This window comes from Canis lupus, chromosome 13 (assembly GCF_048164855.1).
Source record: "Canis lupus baileyi chromosome 13, mCanLup2.hap1, whole genome shotgun sequence".
Classification (NCBI taxonomy): Eukaryota; Metazoa; Chordata; class Mammalia; order Carnivora; family Canidae; genus Canis; species Canis lupus.
In genome coordinates this window covers 11,223,413-11,246,847 of record NC_132850.1, presented here as the reverse complement: position 1 = coordinate 11,246,847, position 23,435 = coordinate 11,223,413, and the positions used below count along the sequence as shown (strand labels likewise).

Sequence of the window (23,435 nt, the reverse complement as noted above, 5' to 3'; positions counted from 1 at the left end):
TAGAATACAATCAATAAAACCAGAAGTTGCAATGAAACCAGAAGATCAACAAAATTGATAAAATTCTCACTAGATGTCTAAGAAAAAAGAGAGAAGACTCAAATTATTAAAATCAAAAATGAAAGTGGCAACATAACTATTGATTCTACAAAAATAACAAGAATTATGAGAGTACTATTAGCAAGCATATTTCAACAAATTGAATAACCTAGATGAAATGAACAAATTACTAGGGGAAAAAAATCTGAATAGATCTATAACTAGTAAGGAGATTGAATTCACAACCAAAAACTCTCCCAACAAAGAAGGCCCTGGCCTGATGACTTCACTGGTGAATTCTACCAAACATTAAAGAACTAATGCCAATCCTTCGCAAACTTTTGCAAAAAATTGAAGAGGCAATAACAATTCCTAATTCATTCTGTAAGACCAGCATTATTACCCTGATACCAAAATCAGAAAAAGACACTACAAGAAAATTATAGGTCAATTTGTCTTATGAACATTGAATCCTCTACAAAATACCAGCAAATCATATTCAGCAGCATATAAAAGGATTGTACACCAAGATTAAGTGCAATTTATTCTTAGAATATAAGGATTTTTCAATATGCAAAAGCAATCAATGTAATATATCACATTAACAGAATGAAGGGGGAAAAAAACACATAATCATCTCAACTGATAAAGAAAAAGCATTTGACAAAATTCAACAAACACTCATGATAAAAGCATTCTGAAAACTAGGAATAGTAGGAAATGACCTCAACATAATAAAAGTCATATGTGGAAAACCCACAACAAATATCATATTCAATAGTAAAAGACTGAAATCTTTTCCTCTGAAGTCAGGAAAAGGTAAGGATGCCCACTTTCACCACTTCTATTCAAAATAGTGCCGGAAGTTCTAGCCAGAGCAATTAGGCAAGAAAAAGAAAGACATCCAAATTAAATAGAATGAAGTAAAATTATTTCTATTTGCAGATGATATAATCTTATATTTCAAAAACCCTAAAGATTCCACACAAAAAAGCCCCTATTAGAACTAATTAATAAATTCAGCAAGGTAGCAGGAAACAAAGTCAACACAAAAATCAGTTGCATTTTTATATACAGTTCATCCTTGAACAACATGGGTTTGAACCGAGTGTGTCCATTTATGTATGGATCTTTTACAGTACAATATTTTCAATATTTATTTTCTCTTCCTTATGATTTTTTAAATAATACTTTGTTTTCTCTAGCTTACTTGATTGTAAAAATACAGTATACAATACATATAGCATACAAAATATGTGTTAATTGACTATTTTATTGGGAAGGCTTCTGATCAGTAGCTACTATTAGTAGTTAAATTTGGAAAGGAGTCAAAGTTATATATGCATTTTCAACTGCACAGGGTCAGCAACCCTAACACCTGTGCTATTCAGAGGTCAACTGCATTAATGATAAAGAAGTTGAAAAAGAAATTGCAAAACCAATTTTTTTTTACAACAGCATAAAAAGAATAAAATACATAGGAATTAACCAGGGAGATGAAAAACTAGTACATGAACCTTTTAAAACATTGCTGAAAAAATTTAAAAAGACATAAACAAATGGAAATATATCATATTTATGGAATGGAAGATTTAGTATTGTTAAAATATCCATATTACCCAAAGCAAACTACAGAGTCAATGCAAACCCTATCAAAATCCCAACTACAGTTTTTTATAGAAATATGAAAAGAAATTTTAAAATTCATATGGAATCACAAGGGACCCCAAATAGCTAAAACAATCTCACAAAAGAGGAACTGGGGATCTCACATTTCCTGGTTTCAATGCTTACTATAAATCTATAAAAATTAAAACAGTGTGGTATTGGCATAAAGACAGACATATAGACGAATGGAATAGAATAGATATCCCAGAAATAAAGCCCTACATAATATGATCAAATGATTTTGACACCATTCAATGGGAATGGACAGTCTTTTCAAGAAATGGTGCTGGGAAAAATGGATATACAAAAGCAAAATAATGTATTTGGACCTTTAGCTGACACCATATTTTTTAAAACTAACTCAAAATGGATCAAAGACCTAAATTAATAAACCTCTTGAAAGAAAACAGGATACAACTTCACAACATTGGGCTCAGCAATGGTATCTTAGCTATGACACTAAGTACAGACAATAAAAGAAAAAATGGACAAGTAGGATTTCATGAAAACTAAAATATTTTTACATCAGAAGACACTATCAACAACATAAAAGGAAAACTATAGAATGGGAAAAATATTTGCAAATCATGTAGCTGATAAGGGATTAATAATCAGAATATATGGAGAACTTCCAAAACTCAACAACAAAAACAAAACAATCTAATATTGAAAAATAGGCAAAGGACTTGGATAGACATTTCTCCAAAGAAAATACAGGAATGGCCAATAAGCACATGAAATGTTCAGCATCACTGATCATTAGGGAAATGCAAATCAAAGCTACAATGAGATATCACAACACTTTTTAGGATGGCTACTATCAGGAAAACAGAAAATAAGTGCTGGCAATGATGAGGAGAAACTGGAACCCTTATGTACAGCAATAACTGGAGAGTTATTGTTTAATAGGTATAGAGTTTTGACTTTACAAGATAAAAGATTTAAGAGGGTGGATTGTGGTGATGGCTGTAAAACAATGTGACTGTGTTGAATACCACTGAAGTGTACACTTAAAAATGGTTAAAATGGTAGATTTCATGTTACATGAATTTTAACATAATTCTAAAAAGAACACAGGAGTTAATGGAAATGGATTGTGTTGGTGATTGCACAGTATCATGAATGTATTTAATAACCACTGAACCGTATACTTAAAAATGGTTAGGATAGTAAATTTTATGTATATTTTACCACAATAAAAAAATTGGAAAAAATATTACAAAGAACCTAGATATGTTCTATCTGCAGTTTCCCAATGTGTCATGACATTTCTGTCTACTGTGCCTTCTTCTAAGCATTCCTTTCTGAGGAATTCCTTTCTTGAGTCCTTGTCTTCAGTCCTCCCCTGCTGCTCCTAGCCATGCTACAAAGCTCAAGTGTCAAGAAGACTTTTTAACCTTCCTTGGCCAAGGTTTCCATAAAATGTAACGTGCATATAAATCTGAGGATCATGGTAAAATGTACATTCTCATATACTCAGTCTTAGGTAGGGGCTGAGACTTTGCATTTCTAATAAGCTCCTAGGTGAATTAGGTAGTGGTGATCCATGGACAAAATTTGAGTAGGAAGGCTTTAGACTAGTAATTCTCAAGCTTCTTGTCTTAGGAGCCTTGCATGCTCTTAAAAATTATTAAAGACTCCAATGAGCTTTCATTTATATAAATTATATCTATCAATATATATCAAGTTAGAAAATAAGCACACCTGGGTGGCTCAGGCAGTTGAGTGTCTGCCTTCAGCTCAGGTCATGAGGTCCAGGATCTGGGATTGAGCCCCATGTAAGTCTCCCAGCTCAGCGGGGAGCCTGTTTCTTCCTTTCCCACTCCCCCTACTTGTGCTCTCTCTGTCTCTCTCTCTCAAATGAATAAATAAAAAATATTTAGAAAAAATAAAAAAGAAAAGAAAACTCAGGGGCACCTGAGTGGCTCAGTGGGTAAGGTGTCTGCCTTCAGTTCAGGTTATGATACTGGGTTCCTGGAATTAGGCCCTGTGTCAGACTCCCTTCTCAACAAGAAGTCTGCTTCTTCCTTTTTTGCTCCCCTTGCTTGTGTTCTCTGTGTGTGTGTGTGTGTCTCTCTCTGTTAATTAAATAAATAAAATCTTTTAAAAAACTGAGAAATATTTTTAAAAATTTCATTTAAAAATAATAATATTGGGGCACCTGAGTGGCTCAGTTGGTTAAGTGTCTGCCTTCAGGTCAGATCATGATCCCAGGTTACTGGGATCAAGCCCACATCGGGCTCCCTGCTGAGCAGGGAGTCTATTTCTCCCTCTCTTACTTCCCCTGCTTGTGCTCTCTCTCTCTCTCCCTGTCAATTAAATAAATAAAATCTTTTTTAAAAATGATAACAATAACAGTATTAAGCCCTTATATGCTAGCATAAATAATATATTTTATGTTTGCCATATCTCCTTAATATCTGGTTCCACTCTATAATAAATGAACAAATCTAGCAGGCTTAAAATCTGTAAGGTTATAAGCTGAACTCAATGGCACCATCAATCAACTGGATATAATGGATATCTATAGACTACTTTATCCAACAACACTAGATTATACACTCTTCTCAAGCTCACAGGAAACATTTACCAAGACAGACCACATTCTGGGCTATAAAACATGTCTTGCCAAATTTAAAACATTAGAAATCATACAATGTCTGCTCTAGGCCACAAGAGAAGTAAACTAGAAATCGATAACAGAAAGATAGCTAGAAAATCCCAAAATACTTAGTGATTAAACAACACACTTCTAACACATGGGTCAAAGAAGACATTTCTAAAGAAATTAAACAATATTTTGTACTAAATGAAAAAGAAAAGAAAATTTAACAAAATTTGTTTGGATACAGCAAAAGCAGTGCTTAGAGGGAAATTTATAGCATTGAATGCCTATATTAGAAAAGAAGAAAGATCTAAAAATCAACCATCTAAACCTCCATTTTAGGAAACTAGAAAAAGAAAGAGCAAATTAAATTCAAAGTAAGCAGAAAAGGAATAATAAAAATTAGAGCAGAAATCAATGAAATTAAAAACAGGAAATCAATAGAGAAAATCAATTAAACCAAAAGCTGGTTCTTTGAAAAGATCAATAAAATCAACAAGCCTCTAGCCAGGCGAAGTTAAAAAAGGAGAAGACACAAATTCCTAACATCAGAAATGAAAGAAAGGACATCACTGCAGATCCCTTTGAACAATTCTATGCCCATGAATTTGATAGTGTAGGTGAAATCAACCAGTTTCTTGACTCCATTTGCCACACAATTCACACCAGAAGAAATAGACAATATGAAAAACCTCATTAAAGAAATTGAATCAAAAAACAATAACGTTCCAAAACAGAAAGCACCAGGACCAGGTAGGCATACTACCAAAGTGGTGAAATCTACCAAACATTTAAGGAAGAAATTATGCCAAGTCTCTACAATTTCCTTCAGAACATAGCAGAGGGAATACTTCCTAACCTGATTGTCCATTTTTATGGAGAGGCAAAAGACTCAGAGTAAACAACAGATAATTGAAGAAAAAAAAGTTGGAGGACTGATGCTACCCTACTTCAAGACTTACTACAAGGCTATGGTAATCAAGACAGTATGGTTTTGGCAGAAGAATGGACAAATAGATCAATAGTACAGAATAGAGAGCCCAGATAGTCCCACACAAATATAGTCAACTGATTTTCAACAAAGAAGCAAAGGTAAATAATACAATGGAGAAAAGATAGTCTTTTCAACAAATGTACTAGACTAGAATGGCTACACAGCCACGTGCAAAAAAATGAATCTAGACACAGACCTTATACCCTTCACAAAAGTTAACTCAAAATGGATCACATCTAAATGTAAAATGCAAATATATAAAACCCCTAAAAGATAGCGCAGAAGAAAACCTACATGACTTTTTAGGTTTTGCAATGACTTTAGATACAATGCATGGTACAATACATGAAAGAAAATAGATAAGTTGAATTCATTAAATTAAAAAATTTCTGCTGTATGAAAGACAGTGTCAAGCAGATGAAAAGATAAGCCACAGACTTGAAGGAAATGTTGCAAAAGACATATCTGATAAAGGACTGTTCTCTAAGATGTATAAGGAACTCTAAAAACTCAACAACAATATAAACAACCCTCTTTAAAAAAACAAAAAAAAAATCTCACCAATTAAGACATACAGATGGCAAATAAGCATAGGAAAGGAAAATTTCAGATAAATGGAAATTAAAAAGAATGAGTTACCACTATACACCTGTTAGTATGGCCAAAACCCAGAATACTGATAACACCAAATTCTGGTGAGGATATGGAGAAACAGGAGCTCTCATTCATTGCTGGAGGAGATGCAAAACAGTACAGCCACTTTGGAAGACAACTTGGTAGTTTCTTTACAAAATTAAACATATTCTTAACATACAATCCAGCAGTTGCGCTCTTTGATATTTGCCAAAATTAGTTGAAAACTTATGTCTACAAAACAAAAAAACTTGCAAACACACTTTTGTGGGAATGTACAATGGTATATTTGCTGTGAAAAACACTATGGCAATTCCTCAAAAAATTAAACATAGAATTACCATGTGATCCAGCAGTTCCACTTCCAGGTATATGACTAAAGAATTGAAATCAGAGTCTCAAAGAAATATTTGTATGCCCATGTTCAGAGCAGCACAATTCATAATAGCTAGAACTTGGACGACACTTGTGCCCATCAATGGATGAATGGACAAGTAAAATGTGGTATACACACACACAATGGAATATTATTTGGCTTAAGGAGGGAGGAAATTCTGCAATATGTTACAATATGGATGCACCTTAAAGCCAGTTGCAGAAGGACAAATACTGTGAGATACTTAGTCAAAAATCACAGAGAAGGGATCCCTGGGTGGCTCAGCAGTTTGGCGCTTGCCTTTGGCCCAGGGCGTGATCCTGGAGTCCTGGGATGGAGTCCCATGTCAGGCTCCAGGCATGGAGCCTGCTTCTCCCTCTGCCCCCCTCACCATGTCTATCATGAATAAATAAAAAAAAAAAAATCACAGAGACAGAAAGAAAATGGTGGTTGCCAGTGGCTGGAGAGAGAGAAGAATGGGCATTATTGTTTATTAATGGATAGTTTGGGTTTTACAAAATGAATAAAAATCTGGAGACAGATGATGGTGATGGTTGCACAATATTATGAATGTTTTTAATTCCACTGAAATGTGAAAATGTTTAAGGTGAGGGACTTGTGGATGGCTCAGTCAGTTAGGCATCTGACTCTTGATCTCAGCTTAGGTCTTGATCTCATGGTCGTGGGTTCAAGCCCTATGTTGGGCCCCATGTTGGGCTCCATGCTGGGCATGGAGCCTACTTTAAAAAATGGTTAAAGTGGCAAATATTATGTTAAGTGTATTTTACCACAGTAAAAAAAATTGGGGGAAAAAACCTCTGTGTGTGGATGTTTATAGCAGTTTTATTCATAATTGCCAAAATTTGGAAGCAATTAAAATGTCCTTCAGTGTAAACTGTGGGACATTCAGAGAATGGAATATTATTTAGTGCTAAAATGAAATGAATTATCAAGTCGTGGACAAACATGAAAGAACCTTAACTGCATATTACTAAGTAAGAGAAGACAATCTGAAAAGGCTCTACCCTGAATGGTTTCAACTACATGACATTTTAAAGAAGGTAAAACTATGGAGACAGTAAAGAATCAGTATCAGTGGTTGCCAGTGGCAAGAGAGGGATGCATAGGTGGAGCACAGATTTTTAGGTCAGTGAAACTATTCTGTATGATGCCAAAATGGTGGATACACTCCATTATAAATTTGTCCAATGGGCAGCCTGGGTGGCTTAGCGGTTTGAGCACTTGCCTTTGGCCCAGGTCGTGACCCTGGAGTCCTGGGATTGAGTCCCACATTAGGTTCCCTGCATGGAGCCTGCTTCTCCCTGCACCTGTGTCTCTGCCTCTCTCTCTCTCTTTCTCTCTCTCTCTATCATGAATAAATAAATATTTTTAAAAAATAAATAAATTTGTCCAAGCCCATAGAATGTACAACAGCAAAAGTGAACCCTAACATAAGCAAGGATTTTGTAGGTTAGTAATGGGTCATTATAGGCTCATCAATTGTAACAAATGTACCACTCTGGTGCAGGATGTTGTTAATGGGGGAGGCTATGCATGCATAGGCGTGGGCTTTATATAGTAAATCTTTGTACCTTCTGCTCAATATTGATGTGAACCTAAAACTTGTCTAAAAAATAAAATATATTTTTAAAAAAATCTAGTCCAATAGAAGATATCAGACTATCATATCTCCTTCTGCATTAGATCTCCTGCTGCTAGAGAAAACCAGAGCCAGACAGAAGAAGTAGTGAAGGCAAATTTTATTCAGGAGCTGTTGCAATAGGGAAAGGGAGAGCTCACTGTAGAACTGGACTCTATTCTGAATACAAAAAAGACAAGCATGGATTTATGGGCAAGGAACAGGGTGGGATAAATGGATAGAAAATTGCTAAGAAGAAACATCAGGGCTAAGGAGAATTCCGGCTAAACCTCCTTGATAGGATTTTTGCTGAAGGCAGGCTAAGGTGGTCAGATGCAAGACAGGGGTTAAAGTGACTCAGATAGATTCTTGCTAAAACTGGAATATGGGGGCCAATGACAGAACCCAAGTTTAGGGCCTTGAGGAATTTAGAGGAGCTTGACTAGAGTTAGGAGTTCTTGTCACTGCAATAGTCCTGGTTACTACTTTCTATTTTAAATTATATTTGTCATTAGGTCACACTCTGGTCTATAGGGCACTACCCAAGGGCTGCTTTCTAAAGCTGGGCTAGGAAGAAGGATCCTCAAATGGCTACTTCCTTACATGTAGACACCAAAGGCATTCAAGATGTCTTCCCTCATTCCCTTGTTTTTAAACACGGAGAAATACCAGGATGAAAAATGTTGTAGTCCTTTCTCACACCTAACAAAGGTGACTGGTATATGATTCAAATCCTGGCTTTAGCCCTAAATAGCTATGTGAATCCATATTTCCATTCTTGCAAAACAGAAATACCAATGTACACCTTTCTGGGCTCTTATATGTCTGGCTCAGGCTAATAAATGTCAGCTATGACTACATATCTAAAATTGTGTTAAACAATTCAAATTAATATATAGTTGTATATAATAATAATAGATCCCATTTATTTTCTACTGTTACATATTTTTCAACGAAGTGAAACCAAGGATAACTACATGAGGAAAAAAAATTTTTTTAAGATTTTACTTATTTATTCATGAGAGAAGACAGAGAGAGGCAAAGACAGAGGCAAAGGGAGAAGCAGGCTCCATGCAGGGAGCCTGATGTGGGACTCGATCCCAGGACTCCAGGATTACACCCTGGGCCAAAGGCAGGCGCTAAACTGCTGTGCCACCCAGGGATCCCTGAGGAAAGTGGTTTTTAAAGAGGGTCCTAAATGATGGCTACAATTCAACAGAAGAGAACAGCATGGCAAAAGATCAGAGGTGGAAGAGCATAGTGAAAATTGAGGGCATAGCAAGCAGCATTAAGATGGCTGGAATGTAGGATGTGGGGTTGGAGTTGGAGTCATATGGGACATAAAGGTGGGACCCAAATGGTGCAAGGCCTTAATGCCATGCTACATCTCTGAACCACAAGTCTATGAATGCTCTCTGGTCACATTTTTCATGGCTGTAGTGTGGAGAATAGATTGATAGTACAGAAGCAAAGGCTTCATTGAGAAGCTATTGCAAGAGTTCAGAGGAGACAGGGAAAATGGAAATGGGGGGGAAAGAGGCAAATGCCTGAAATTTTTTTCCCAGAGAATCCAATGATTTTACTTTTCAAGCTAGAGTATTAAGTAATGATTCTTGGGAATGTATGAAAGATTCCAATACAAACATGGGATTAGGGAATCCCATATTTAGGTGGAGCTATCAATGGGAAGGAAGGTAAGTCTTGAGGAAGACAGGATGCAGCAAAACGGTTCTATTTAATATGGGATATGAGGACATTTAAGTAAGTGATTTTGTAGAATAGGGACTCCAAAGCTAGAGTACTCATGCCCATACTAGTTTAGAATCCTACCTCCAAGAATCATTTCTGATCCTCACCCACATGGTCTAAACAGTCTCCTTAGGGCTCTGCAAAAACTTTTGGTGGTGGAGGGGAGTAGGGACTCACTGTTTACTGGTCTCCCCAGCTGGACTCTGGGCTCCATCCGGGACAAAGCAGATCCGGTAAAAGAGCTTCCCTAGTGCCTAGCATGTGGTCTTGCGAGGGAAGAAAAAGAATCAGTGACTGGTGAATAAAAGAAAGAGAGTCAAGACCCGCTTCTTGTCCTCTGGGAGCATTCTCATCTTTCTTATTTCCTTCCTTTGCACATATTGCTTCTCGGGCTCTTTGTTCACTCAACCAAGAGGGCCTACTGTCCCTTAGGCAGCACCCAGGCCGTGCACAGAGGAGGGACAGATGATTCGGCTCGATCAGGCTGTGATGGGGAGAAGCTCAGGGACGAAGGGCATGGAGAAGGCCACCAGTCCAGACTGGAGGGTTAGAGGAAACGAAGTTGAATTTAGGAAGGACAACTGGGAATAACGGTTAGCCTGATGGGGGGTAGGAGGTCTGGCGTGAAGGCGAAGCGCGCGTAGGTCGGAGAAGCAGTTCGGGTGAAGGCCTCAGCCGGAGGGAACAGTCTTCTAAGATAACCCGAGGTACTTTAGACAGCCCGCAGTTAGATATCTGAGGGGACAATGCTGCTAATGAGATTGGGGAAGTAGATCTGTAAACCGTTTAAGAATACTCCTAACGGTTTGGGTAAGCCAGTGAAGGTCTTAAATGGGGGGTCAATTTATGTTTTAAAAAGATCGCGCAGCTGTGTGAACGGTGGCCCGGCTCACGGGCGAGCTTGGACTTTATTCTGAAGGGAGAACGGGGAAGAAGCCTCCCTAACATTTCAACCCGGGAGCGACCCGTTGGGAGGAGGGTTTGCGAGCACATCACCCGGCCGGCGGCGGGCAGGAGGCTGCCTGAGGCGCGCCCGAGGGAGCAGGGACCCGCGGGAGGGAGCCCGCAGGGCGGCTTCCGAGGCCCGGCCCCGCCGCCAGGGCCCCGGGAACAGCCGCCGGGCGGGAGGGGGCGCGGCCGCGGCCGGAGACGCCCAGGGCTCGGGCGCCGGGGGCGGGCCCGGGGCACGCACGGCGCGTGACGCACGGCCGCGGCCCGCCTCGTTCTGGCCGCCGCCGCCGCTCTGAGGCGGAGTAGGATGAGGCCCGCGGCCGCGGCTCCGGCGTCGGCGGGGGCAGCAGCCGCTGAGGCAGCAGCTGGGGCAGCCGCGGCAGCCGCGCCCCCCGCCCCTGACCCGCGTTAGGCCCGGCAGCTCGGTGGCCGCCGCCGCCCCGCGGGGGGGCGGGGTGGGGAAGGGCTCCGTCTCCCCGCCCCCCCCCCCCCCCAGTGCCGCCTCGCAGGAGGCGCCCGCCGCGACCCCAGCGGAGCCCAGCCTTGAGCCCCCGGGCCGGGGCCTGGCATGAGCAGCCCTCCGGCGGCGCCGGGGCGCGGGGGAGCCGCCGCCTGAGCCCGGCCTGCCGCCGACCCCGCCTCGCTGGCCCGGCGCGTGCGAACGGCCCGCCGCTGCTTCTGCCTCCTCCGGATCACACCTCGTAGCCTCGGAAGATGGGGAACTGCCTCAAGTCCCCCACCTCGGATGACATCTCCCTGCTTCACGAGTCCCAGTCCGACCGCGCTAGTTTCGGCGAGGGGACGGAACCGGACCAGGAGCCGCCGCCGCCATATCAGGTAGGGGAGGCTGTGTGTTGGGGAGGAGCGGGGCGAGGCGGCCCGAGCGGGGGGTGGGGGGGCGTCGGGGCCGGAGGGGAGCGGGGGAGCCGAGGGGGGCCGAGGGGCCGGGGGGGCGCCGAGGGGCTGTCACCGCCCCGGCCTCGCCGGGCCCGGCCTGGGGGGCGGCGGCCCTAGGGCGGGGACAGAAGGTGATCGCCGCCCCTCCCGGGGTAAGGGGGACCCTTCACCTCCCATCAGGAACGGCGTGGGGACGGCCCTCTCTGTCCTTGAGTTCTGGGATCCGAGTGGTGACAGTATCCTCCTCGCTTGTGGAATTTGGGGATGACCTCGTTCCGCCTTTATGTCTAAAGCGTGGAGTCTGGTATGAGATGTGGGGGACGTTTCCTCATCGCGCCGCCGCCTGGACTGTGGGTTCTGGGTAGGTCGTTGCCCCCCACCTCCTCGTCATGTGTGGCCATCCGCTCCCCCACCCCTCCCTGTACCCTGTGCGTTAATTGGATCTGGTAGGTGCTCATTTCTCCTACATGAGAAAAGATCAAGTGGTGATTTTAGTGCTGGCGACATCAGGAGTTACTTGTTTATACATATGTGTGTGTGTATGTATTAATTTTGATCCCTCCTCCTCTCGCTCCACCCTATGACACACCTTTTAAACGCGCTGATTCAATAAAACTTGAGTATCTTGAACTTTGGAAACCTTTAAACCTGACTTGAATATCTTCTGTTACTCGTGGTTCTCACTTCGTATCAAAGACTTGCTCCTAAACAGTTTCATCGCTTTTTGTACAGCAATCCGTCCTATATATGTTTACAGTTAATAAAAAAGCTAAGATCTCTTGAACTCCAAATAGATAATGTAGATCTTATTTAGAATATATAAAAACCTTTTCTCTACTTTTCAATTTTGAATGATATTGGTTAGCTTTTTTTCCAGAGGGGTTTAAATAGTTAAATGCCTTAATTTTTTAGCTGAAGGGGGTTTAGTTTTCTAACCGGGCAGTCTCCTTTGTTGTTTCATGTGGTGACATCATTATCTAGTGTTATTCTTCTCTCATTCCTGTGTAAACCAGTGTCTCATCACACCAGAAAAACCTGATCACATATCCTGGTTTTGTGAATAAAACCCTCAGGGTCCTTTCATATATATATGCCAATAAAGTCCAGTCTTAATCGTGGCATACAGAAGCCTCCATGGTTTATCTTTCACATTCTGTATTTCAGGCCTGCCAAATACATCAGTTCACATCTCTGCCTTTGCTCCAGTTGCTCCCTCTGCTAGGATCCCTTCCCCCAAGGTCAGCAAGGTGAACATCTAATCCTCTTTAAAGACTCAGCTCTCCTGTCACCACTCTCTCAGGTCTCTACCTTCCCCTCCCTCCCTCTGTGAATCCATCCCTCAGTTGTTTGTGTAGCACCCTCCACCCCCCACCCCCATTCCATAAGCAGCACAAACAACACTTGGGGTGTTAATATCTTTGTTTTGTTAGATGTAGGTTTCATCCTTATGGCATTTCCTTCTGCCTCCAGTGTAAGCTGCTGGCAGGTAGGGACCCTTATGTCACCTGCTATGCTGTTACATCCCCAGCATCTGGCTCATAGTAAATATTCAGTAACTTGTGGGATAAGTGAAGACTAAGCTCTTAAGAACAAGGACTGTATCCTCAATGTTTCATGAAATTACTGGCACTTAAAAAAAAAAAGAAATTACTGGCACTTAAGCATTTAAATGTTGAATGAATTAATGAATTTGAATTCAGTACCTTGTGTGGTAAGTTTACACACCTGTTTCTTCCAGAGAGTGTCACAGGGAAGTCTTTTCATCTTTTTGAATCTTTGAAGCAAGTAAATTGTTTATATTTCACTTTTCATTTCCCTCAAATACTATAGGACAATGTGCTTATTTTAGCTTCCTGAGCAAATTTTTGTAGAGGTATGATTTTTATTTCAAAATCTCCTTCCATACTCCCTAATCCCTTTCCAGGCAAATTAAATATCCTGAGTTCATGGCCCTTTTTCTCTTACCCGCACGGTAATACAGTGTTAAGGATAACTTAATTTTTAGGAATTGTATTTGGTTTTTCCAGGAGAACTAGGTGATAGATTTTTTTTTAAATCATGAAGGAACATGTTATTTGTGACAGCAGGAGTTTTTGTGGTTGCCCTTTTTTGAAGTGAGTGACCCAGATACTGATGCAAATTTCGTATCAATTGAAATAAAACTTTAATGGGAGCATAAAGAAACTTTTGTAGAAAAAGCTTTGTCCCCTCCCAAAGGAAATAAGATTTTTAGGAATGGTTAATTTAAATGATCTGAGAAACACCAGTCCAAACACCAGTCCAAGAAATGATTTATATTTTCAGTGGACAGAAGTAACATTTTTTCTTCAAAAATAGTATATAATTAAAAGAGCTACAAGAATAGCATATTTCTTGAAAGAATAGTCTCAGCTGCAATAGGATCTTTAAAAATCTTTAAAGCTGATTATAGAGGAACACAGTATTTTTCTGTAGTGGGTGGTTAAAAGATGTCCTTTTTGTGTTGCACGGTGTAGGCTAATGCTAAGAGCTCTACTTAGTAAATTTCTAGGTTATTTCCTATTAGCAGGACCTGACAGATGTATTTAATTTATGTTTAAAAAGTAAACTCTATGCCATTATAGTGAAAGTTTATAGGAAGTACCTGTTTATTTCCTGTGTTTAGTTAGTATTCTAACTGGTCTCACTGTATTCACCCTTGCCTTCCCTACAGTCTGTTCTTAACCCAGCAGTCAGTTATTCTGGTAAAACAAATCATGTCTCAAAAAAATAACAACTACAAATCATGTCTCTTGGTGCAACCTTATGTGGATCTCCATTTCATTCACAGTAAAAGGCAAATCCCTCTGTGTCCATAAGCCCTACGTTATCTGTATATCCCCAACACATATCTCTCTTGATGCTGACTTCTTACTAGTTTTCCCCCTGCTGACATCCCTTTAGCTTCTTTGGCCTACTTGTTCCTAGGATACTCCAGGACCTTTTCCCTCATTGTTTTTATGCCTGGAGTGCTCTTCTCCAGGTATTTGCATTGCTGATTCCCTCACCTCCTTCAGGTCTTTACTCAAAGGACACCTTCATAAACACTTTCTGAACACCCCATTTAAAATTACAACCTGCTTCAACACCCTGGAATTCATTCTCTCATTCTGTTTTTTTTCCCCGTAACTTTTATCACTTTCTAACACACTGTCTTTATTTTGTTTATTGCTTATCTGTCTTCTCCCACTAAGGCTAAATAAACTCCTTGAGGAAAGGAGGTTTTTTTTAATGGTTGAACAGTGCCTGGCACATATTAGATAATCAATTATTGGTTGAATGAATGGATTTCTTTTAAATGAATTAATATTTTGAGGCCAGTGCTATTTAATATCTTGTAAGAACTGCACATTCCAAGTGCCTTTTTTCCTCTTTGTGGGTCCTTTTTAAGGAATCAATCCTACAAGTCAAATTTTAGCAATCAGGAATTGGTTTAAAATATAAAATAATTTAGGGTATTTAAAATATATACAGTATATATTCTGTAATGTTTATTTTATGGGAAAATAAATCTTTGTCCATAAAGAAATGGGAGGGAAGAGGTTAGAGCTTTTCTTGAATTATAAGGTAAAAACAAAGAAATTGGCATACCCTCTACTCTGTCCTTCCTGAATATTTCAAAAGAATGCAAAGGAAATCTGCCCATCAAGGTCAGTCTTAGGTTGTGAGAGGGTAGGTAAATCATGAAAGGCTGGAGGATGAAGGTGGTCCATAAGAGGAAAGGCCAGCTGGTAGCCCAGTGTTGAAAGGAATATTTGAACAGGTTGAAGTACCTGCATGAAGTACTGTTACTCTAAAACACCAGGCACCCTCATTTGTCGTATGCTAATTCAAGAGTAGCACTTTGTTAAAAAGAAGTTAATATTCACTGAACACCAAAAGCCACTTTACAGTATTTCTGTCTGAATACTGTGATATCTATATAAATACAAAGATTGGTATCAGTTTTGCAGCAGTTACACAGTTTGAGATTGATCTCTTCTGTCCTCTACTTTGAGATTAATTCATTTGGAATTTTTAAATCAGAAGAAAGTAAGTTAATAGAGCAGTAAGTACAAGCGTACCTCTGGTTTTGGGGTCAGATGGATCTGAGTTCAAATCCTAATTGTCACTTACTTGTAAAATATGAAGAGAGTTTATCAGATTATGTTGTGTTTTGAGGAACTTTTCACGAATGACAACATTTTGGATATTTCAAGTGGTGACTGAATAAAGCTTCAAGATACTTTTATAAAAAAGACTTGGTTTCCTATAAGAACTCAGTATTCATCCTCCTTTAAAAATCTAAAAATACTTATTTTTGACTATTTAAGGCTGTAATATATTACCTTGTTTTTCTGATAATGTGAAATTAAATTCAGGTATTTGAAAATTTCTTATGTATTACATTTTCTCTACCTTTTTGGAAATTCAATCTGTATTTCACATATCTTAATTTTATTAAATTTAACTTTAAAAAGTTTCCTTTGTGTGAAATTTTATTTTATTTTATCCCTGCCTCTTCAAGTTGTCTTTTAAGGTGCAGATCAAATCCAAAGTCTTAAAGCATCCCTTGACCATTTTTGTTTGTAATATTTATCTAGAAATCATATATTGCTTGATTAGTTAATTAGCTCTTAGTACTTTAATAATGGTTATTTTTCCAGATTACAGTTTCTTTAAAAATGAAAATGATGTGGGGGCCCTTCGGTAGCACAGTCGCTTGAGCGTCCAGCTCTTCCTACTCAGGTCATGATCTCAGGATCATGGGATGGAGCCCCACAATGGACTATGTACTTGGTGAGGAATCTGCTTCGTTCTCTTCCTCTCCCTTTGCCACCTGTCTCCCCTCCCCGCTCGTGCACATGCACTCTTTCTCTCTCATAAATAAATCTTTCTAAAAAAATGAATGATATGTTAAGATTTTTAAAATCTCTCAGTGGAGTGGAATGGCTTCCTACACATTGTAGTGCCTTAGAACTCTGCGTTCTCCCTCTTATACTGTAACCACCATGATTGAAGTCCTCGCTACCTCTCATGGTAACCTAATTGATGTATCCTCTTCCCCATTCATTTCATTCTTCAATGCTAGGTAAATCTCCAGATCATATACCTTGCCTCTTAATCCTTAATGATTCTTAATGACTTATTACTGAAGATCTCGGTGTTAGCAACCAGATTCATGATCTAGCTCCTTATAGTTTTCCAGCTTTTTGTAGTCTCATATACAATTTATACTCTAATCAGACTGAACAGTTTGCTATAATTCTATATATGCCTTCTGCTTTCCAGCCGCTACCTGTGTTCTGTTTCCATTGCCCAGAATTCTCTTCCCTTAGTTGTTCCCAGTATGTTATAGCTTTCAAGGTCCAGCTCATATGCCATGAGTCCTTTACTGATCTCCTTAATGTAAATAACAGCTTTATCTGAACTCCTTTAGCACTTTGTTTACCATTCTTAGGACAGACACTTTACCCTTTTTTGATTTTCAATTATTCATACAATGCCATATCTCCTGCTGGCCTCCTACTCTAGCACTCTTTGCATTGTTAGAACTACGCTTTTCACATAGCAGGCACTCAAATACTTGAATAAATGTGGAAATCAGTTAATTGCATTTTTCTGTAAGAGTATGAAATTTTATGGTTTTACTTCTATCTAAATTATTCTCAGAATCCTGTGCTTTGGCGTTTATAACATAAAGGATTCTATTTTTCTTTCCCACATTAACTGTTTTATCTGACTTCATTTTTGTTCTATCACTTGTAATTTATAAAGTGTGTGAGCTGTTTCATTTGAGTTTGGTTTGTGTTCTGTGTAGTTCAACTTGGTTTGATCTTTTTTTTTGAAGATACTTGCTTATTTGTCAGCATTGTTGCAGGCGTTTTATTTATGCCTAAAACCCATTCTAGATGTCCTTTAATTAAGGCTGATTCTTTACCATTAAGAATGTATGTACCTTTAAGAGTAGGGCAGTCTGTGTGTCAGTGTTTAATTCTAGAGCTAATTATAGAGTAACTTGAGAAGATAGGGGTAATGAGTTACTCAGTGCATAAGATCTGAGAAGTTGACTTCCTTAAAATATTTTTTAGATAATACTTTCTAGAAATGTCTATATTATAAAATTTCAATCTATTAAAAGTTTAATATAAAATTATAATATAATAATGATTCTTTTATAAAGATCTTAATTTTATGTCTTCTAAACAGAAAAACTGTCACAGAATGACCAGTATAGGTTCTCTCTGACTTTTCTTCAATTTGTGCCACTTTTTCTCTTTTGTCTTCTGTCTTTACTGTGTCTTAGCCAAGTTAAATTCTATAAGGAGGATAATTGTAAATACAATTAAAATTAGATGTTATATTTGTCATCTTGTGTGGAGCCATTTCTGAATATAATTATCTTCCATGTATAACCTCCCCTAAAGCAAAGAGTTAGGGATGATGTATTTCTGTCCTGTATTCAAATAAGTCATTAAAAAACAGGCTGTAAGAAATAATTTAGAAGTTGATTCTGTACCAGTAACTTAAAAACATTTTTTTTAAATTTTATCTATTCATGAGAGATAGAGACAGAGAGAGAAGCAGAGGGAGAAGCAGGCTCCACGTAGGGAGCCTGACTGAGACTGATATGGGACTCAATCCTGGGTCTCCAGGATCACGCCCTGGATTGAAGGCGGCACTAAACCGCTGAGCCACCCAGGCTGCCCCTTTACCAGTAACTTTTAATGCTGAATATAATGTTTATGATAGTGTGCTCAGAGTTCAGGATTTTTGCAGTTTTGATATAGATGAAATGGTGGTGCTAAAGACTTGGAGTGCAAGTGGAAGTGAAAGATACGAGGAAAAGCTGGCTAATTGACAGCCAAAGTGTGCTTTTAATGGCAAGAGATTGCTACATGCAATCAAAAAGTAAAGTAGTAAGGGAGAACTAAATATGTTCTGCTCCTGGATGACCTGTCTGACCTTGTGACTTGGATACTCAGTTTGGCTTATGGGATGTGGCTTTTGAAGTCTTAGAGTTCCTTATTTTCACTGATCAAAAATACTTTTGAGTTCAACTTAATATGAATACACATATACCTATCTTTTAATTAAATAGCCAACCTGGAGCATGCTCCCAGAGGCCAGTTGAGTAATTATCTTGTTACTTAATCTAGAGAGCTTGCAGTAAAGTAACTAAGGGATAGAGTGTGGGAATGAAGAAAGCAATCCTCCAGATATATTTAATTTATTAAAATTTTTCTGAATTCTTATGAAAATGGCTCTAAGAAGAGTGAGACTTTTATTACTGACGCAACTAGTTCAAATTGCATGTAATTTTGTATAAGTTTAATTCTTATTTGTGGGGAAAAAGCAGTTTATCATAAACTGAGTAAGACTTTAAGGATAGAGACCAGGACACCCCATTACCAGTTTCTTCTCTCAGTCAGCAAATTTATCTTAGGCACCAAGGGGAAAGGAAAATGAACGCTTTACCCCTAAGGAGCTACCATTTTAGTTAAGGAGTTGAGATTCATGTATATACATAGAGTATTCGGTATGAAAGTATATAATAAAAAAAAAAGTATATAAACAAGTATTAAATTGCTGTAGACTTTGAGGTTGGGATCAATTTGTGACAGGACACAGAATCACAAATTTACTTTTTTAGCTTCTGAAGACTTTAAGTGAAGTCTTACATGAATGTGTAAGAAATGGAATAAAAGCAAAAGAGCTGCCATGATTAAACTATGGGTGGGAGAACTGGGAGCCAGTAGGTGATGAACATGAATTTAGAGAGATGTATGATCTGATACATTAAAATGTGTGTTTGTGTGTGTAAATAAACCTTTGAAGGTACAATGAAGAGTGTATCTTTAATAGTATAACTAACAGTATTATAACTAACAGTATTAACTATATATCCCAGTGAACTTTTTTACATATTATAATCACCATCAAGATATGGCTTGTTTCCAGGGATCCCTGGGTGGCGCAGCAGTTTAGTGCCTGCCTTTGGCCCAGGGCACGATCCTGGAGACCCGGGATCGAATCCCACGTCGGGCTCCCTGCATGGAGCCTGCTTCTCCCTCTGCCTGTGTCTCTGCCTCTCTCTCTCTCTCTCTCTCTCTCTCTCTGTGACTATCATGAATAAATAAACAAAATCTTAAAAAAAAAAAAAAAAGATATGGCTTGTTTCCAACACCCAAAAGTCTCCCTCATATATCCTCCAACCGTCAATACCCCTTCCCCAAAGATAACCACTGTTCTGACCTCTTATCAGTATATATTTGTTTTGCCTAGTTTTGAACTTAAATAGAATAGTTCAGTATTGTGAAATTCATTTGTTTTATGTAGTTATATTGATTTCACTGCTGTACAGTATTGTATAAATAGACATTTTTACATTTATTTTTCAATCTATTCTACTGTTGATATATATTTGGGTTCTGAGCTTTTGGCTGTATTAATCTTTTGTGACCATTCTTTTTATGTACGTAATGTACATGCTTATTTGGGGTACATAGTTTGTCCCACAACATTTTGTTACATAAATTTTTGAAAAGAAAGTTGACAGAAAATCCATATTCCTATGACTTAGATTCTGTACATTTTGTATTTAACACATCTTAATCAGTCCATCTTATTTGTGATGCATTTCAAGATCAAACAGTTTTTTCAGTGATTCCATCAACTTACACTTCTATCAGCTTTGTATGAGAGTTCTGTTTGTTCTGCGTCCATACTAACACCAGGTATTATCCATCTATTTTATTTTAGGTATTTCAATAAGTGTGTAGAAGTCTTTAGTTGGTTTTAACTTGCATTTCCCGAATGAGAAATGCATACCAATATGCATAGTACTATGTGGTCTTTTGGAACGGACCTCTTAACATCACTTAACATCAAGTTTTTAGGATTCATCTATGTTGTAGCGTGTATTAGGACTTCATTCCTTTTTATTGTGAAATATTCCATTGTATGAATCTACCACATTTTATTTAGCTATTGTTCAGTTAACGAACATCTGGGTTTCTATTTTTTGGCTGTTAGAATGCTGCTATAAACATTTGTATATAGGTTTTTATATGGATGTGTTTTCATTTCTCTGTTAATACACCTACCAGTGGAATTGGCATGTTGTATAATTCCACATGTAATCTTTTGAGGAACTACCAGACCATTTCCAAAGCACTTTTACACTCCCACCGAACAGTACACAGTAGTTCCAATTTCTGCACATTGTTACCAGAACTTGTCTTTTTTATTATAGCTGTGTTGTTGGCTGTAAAGTGGTATCTCATTGTGGTTTTGATTGCATTTCCCTAAAGGCTAATAATGTTGAGCATCTTTTCATGTGCTTGATGGCCATTTGTGTATCTTTTGACAAGTATCTATTCAGATCCTTTGCCTATTTTTTATTGGGCTGTCTTTATTATTGAGTTGCATGAGTTCTTTATATATTCTAGTCCCTTGTAAGGTGAATGATTTGCAAAACTTTTCTCCCATTTTGTGGATTGGTTTTTTCACTTTTTCAGTGGTATTTGAAGCACAAAAGTTACTAATTTTATGAAGTCCAATTTTTTCTTTTGTCATTTGAGTTTTGATGTTGTGTCTAAAAGTTTTTCCTGACCCACAAAGATTTACTCTTAGCTTTATTTATGGTTCTCACATTTTATTTATTTTTAAAAAGATTTTATTTATTCATGAGAAGTAGAGAGGCAGAGACACAGGCAGAGGGAGAAGCAAGCTCCCTTTGGGGAGCCTGATGCAGGACTAGATCCCAGAACCCTGGGGTCATGCCCCTAGCCAAAGACAGACACTCAACCACTGAGCCATTCAGGTGCTCCTGGTTCTCATATTTTAGATATAGATCCATTTTGAGTTAATTTTTATGTAAGGAAGGCCTGAATTTATTCTTTTGCGAGTGGCTATCCTGTTACAGGACTATTTGTTAATAAAAGTATTCTTCCCCGTGGCCTATATATACAATGGAATATTACTCAGCCATTAGAAATGACAAATAAAAAAAAAAAAAAAAAGAAAAGAAAAATACCCACCATTTGCTTCACGTAGAGGGACCTGGAGGGTATTATGCTGAGTGAAATAAGTCAATTGGGAAAGGACAAACATTATATGGTCTCATTCATTTGAATATAAAAATTAGTGAAAGGGAATAAAGAGAAAGAGAAAATGAGTGAAAATATCAATGAGGGTGACAAAACATGAGAGACACCTAACTCTGGGAAACGAACAAGGGGTAGTGGAAGGGGAAGTGGGCGGGGGGTTGGGGTGACTGGGTGATGGACAATGAGGGGGGCACTTGGCGGGATGAGCACTGGGTGTTATGCTATATGTTGGCAAATTGAACTCCAATAAAATTTTTTTTAAAAAACTATTCTTCCCCCATTGTCTTGGCATTCTTGCCCAAAATCAATCATAAATGCAAGGGTTTATTTCTGGACTCTTCAGTTTTGTTCCATTAATTTTTATATCTATTCTTAATGCACCAACACTGAAATAAGTTTCGAAATCAGAAGTGTAAATTCTTAGCTCAACAGTGTTTTAGCTATTCTTAGTCCCTTTTAATTCCATATGAATTTTAGGGTCAGCTGTTCACTTCTGTATATAAGCCACCTGGGATTTTGTGACCACTTGAGCTTTTTTTTTTTTTTTTTTAATGAACCCACATCAAAACATCATCATCCTGAAGTCCGTAGTTTATATTAGGGTACACTGTGAATGAAGATATGAGATAGATCCACCATTATATCATCCATCATTCGGAATAGTTTCCCTGAACTAAAAATCCTCTGCTTTTTACCTATTCATCCCTCCCTCCTAACCCGGGCAACTACTGATCCTTTTATTTTTATTTTTTATTTTTTTTCTACTGATCCTTTTAATGTCACCAGAGCTTTGTCTTTTCCAGAATGTCATATAGTTGGAATCAGATCACATGGGACCTTTACAGATTTTCTTTCAATTAGTAATATACAATTAAGGTTCCTCCATGTCTACCCATGGTGTGAAATGAAAGCTCATTTCTTTTTGGCACTGAATAGTATTCTATTGTCTTATTGTACCACAGTTTATCCTTTCACCTACTAAAGGACCTCTTGGTTGCTTCCAGATTTGGGCACTTACGAATAAAGCTGCCCTGAACATCCACATGTAGGTATTTGGGTGGACATACGGTTTCAAGTCATTTAGGTAAATGCCATGGAACACAATTGCTGGATCGTATGTGGTAAGTGTATGTTTAGTTTTGTAGGAACTGTCAAATTGTCTTGTACTGACACTGCCACATTATATTCCCACTAGCAATAAGATTTCCTGTTGCTCCACATTTGATAATTGTCAGTGTTTTGGATTTTCCCATTCTAATAGGTATATAGTGGTGTTTTTGTTATGTGTTTAAAAAAAAAAGATTTTATTTTTTATTTTTTTGTTTTTAAAGATTTTAGTTATTCATGAGAGACAGAGAGGCAGAGACAGAGGCAGAGGGAGAAGCAGGCTCCATGTGGGAAGCCAGATGCAGTACTCGATTCCAGAACCCTGGGATCATGACCTGAGCCAAAGACAGATGACGCTCAACCACTGAGCCACCCAGGTGCTCCTGTTTTGTTTGTGTTAATTTGCAGTGCTTCTCAGTGTCATCCCCCTCACCCTTAGGTGGGACAGGATGGCAAGAGGGAGCTGAGGTTGGATATTTCCCTTCCTCCATGTGGTAGTAGGCTGGAGGCAGCTGGGTTTGAGTATTTTCGTTTGTTCAGATAGTTTAGGCTCTGATAAAACCTGTGCAGGTTGTCTGAGGTTTCTCCTGAGTGCAGGCCTTGTTAAGAAGAATAGAATGCTCTGGTGTATATCAAAATGGTCCTTTTCCCTCCTTCCCCATTAGAAG

At 38.7% G+C, this 23,435-nt stretch overlaps 1 protein-coding gene across 1 annotated transcript in view; it reads left to right on the top strand.

Annotated features, from left to right (window-relative positions):
* Positions 1-10,928: 10,928 nt before the first annotated feature.
* RNF11 (ring finger protein 11) overlaps positions 10,929-23,435 on the top strand; it is a 36,116-nt gene continuing 23,609 nt past the window's right edge. The window contains exon 1 of the mRNA XM_072772170.1: positions 10,929-11,491. Within this exon, the coding sequence (XP_072628271.1) occupies positions 11,369-11,491 (123 nt within the window). The 5' untranslated portion in view covers positions 10,929-11,368. The remainder of the gene's footprint in view (positions 11,492-23,435) is intronic.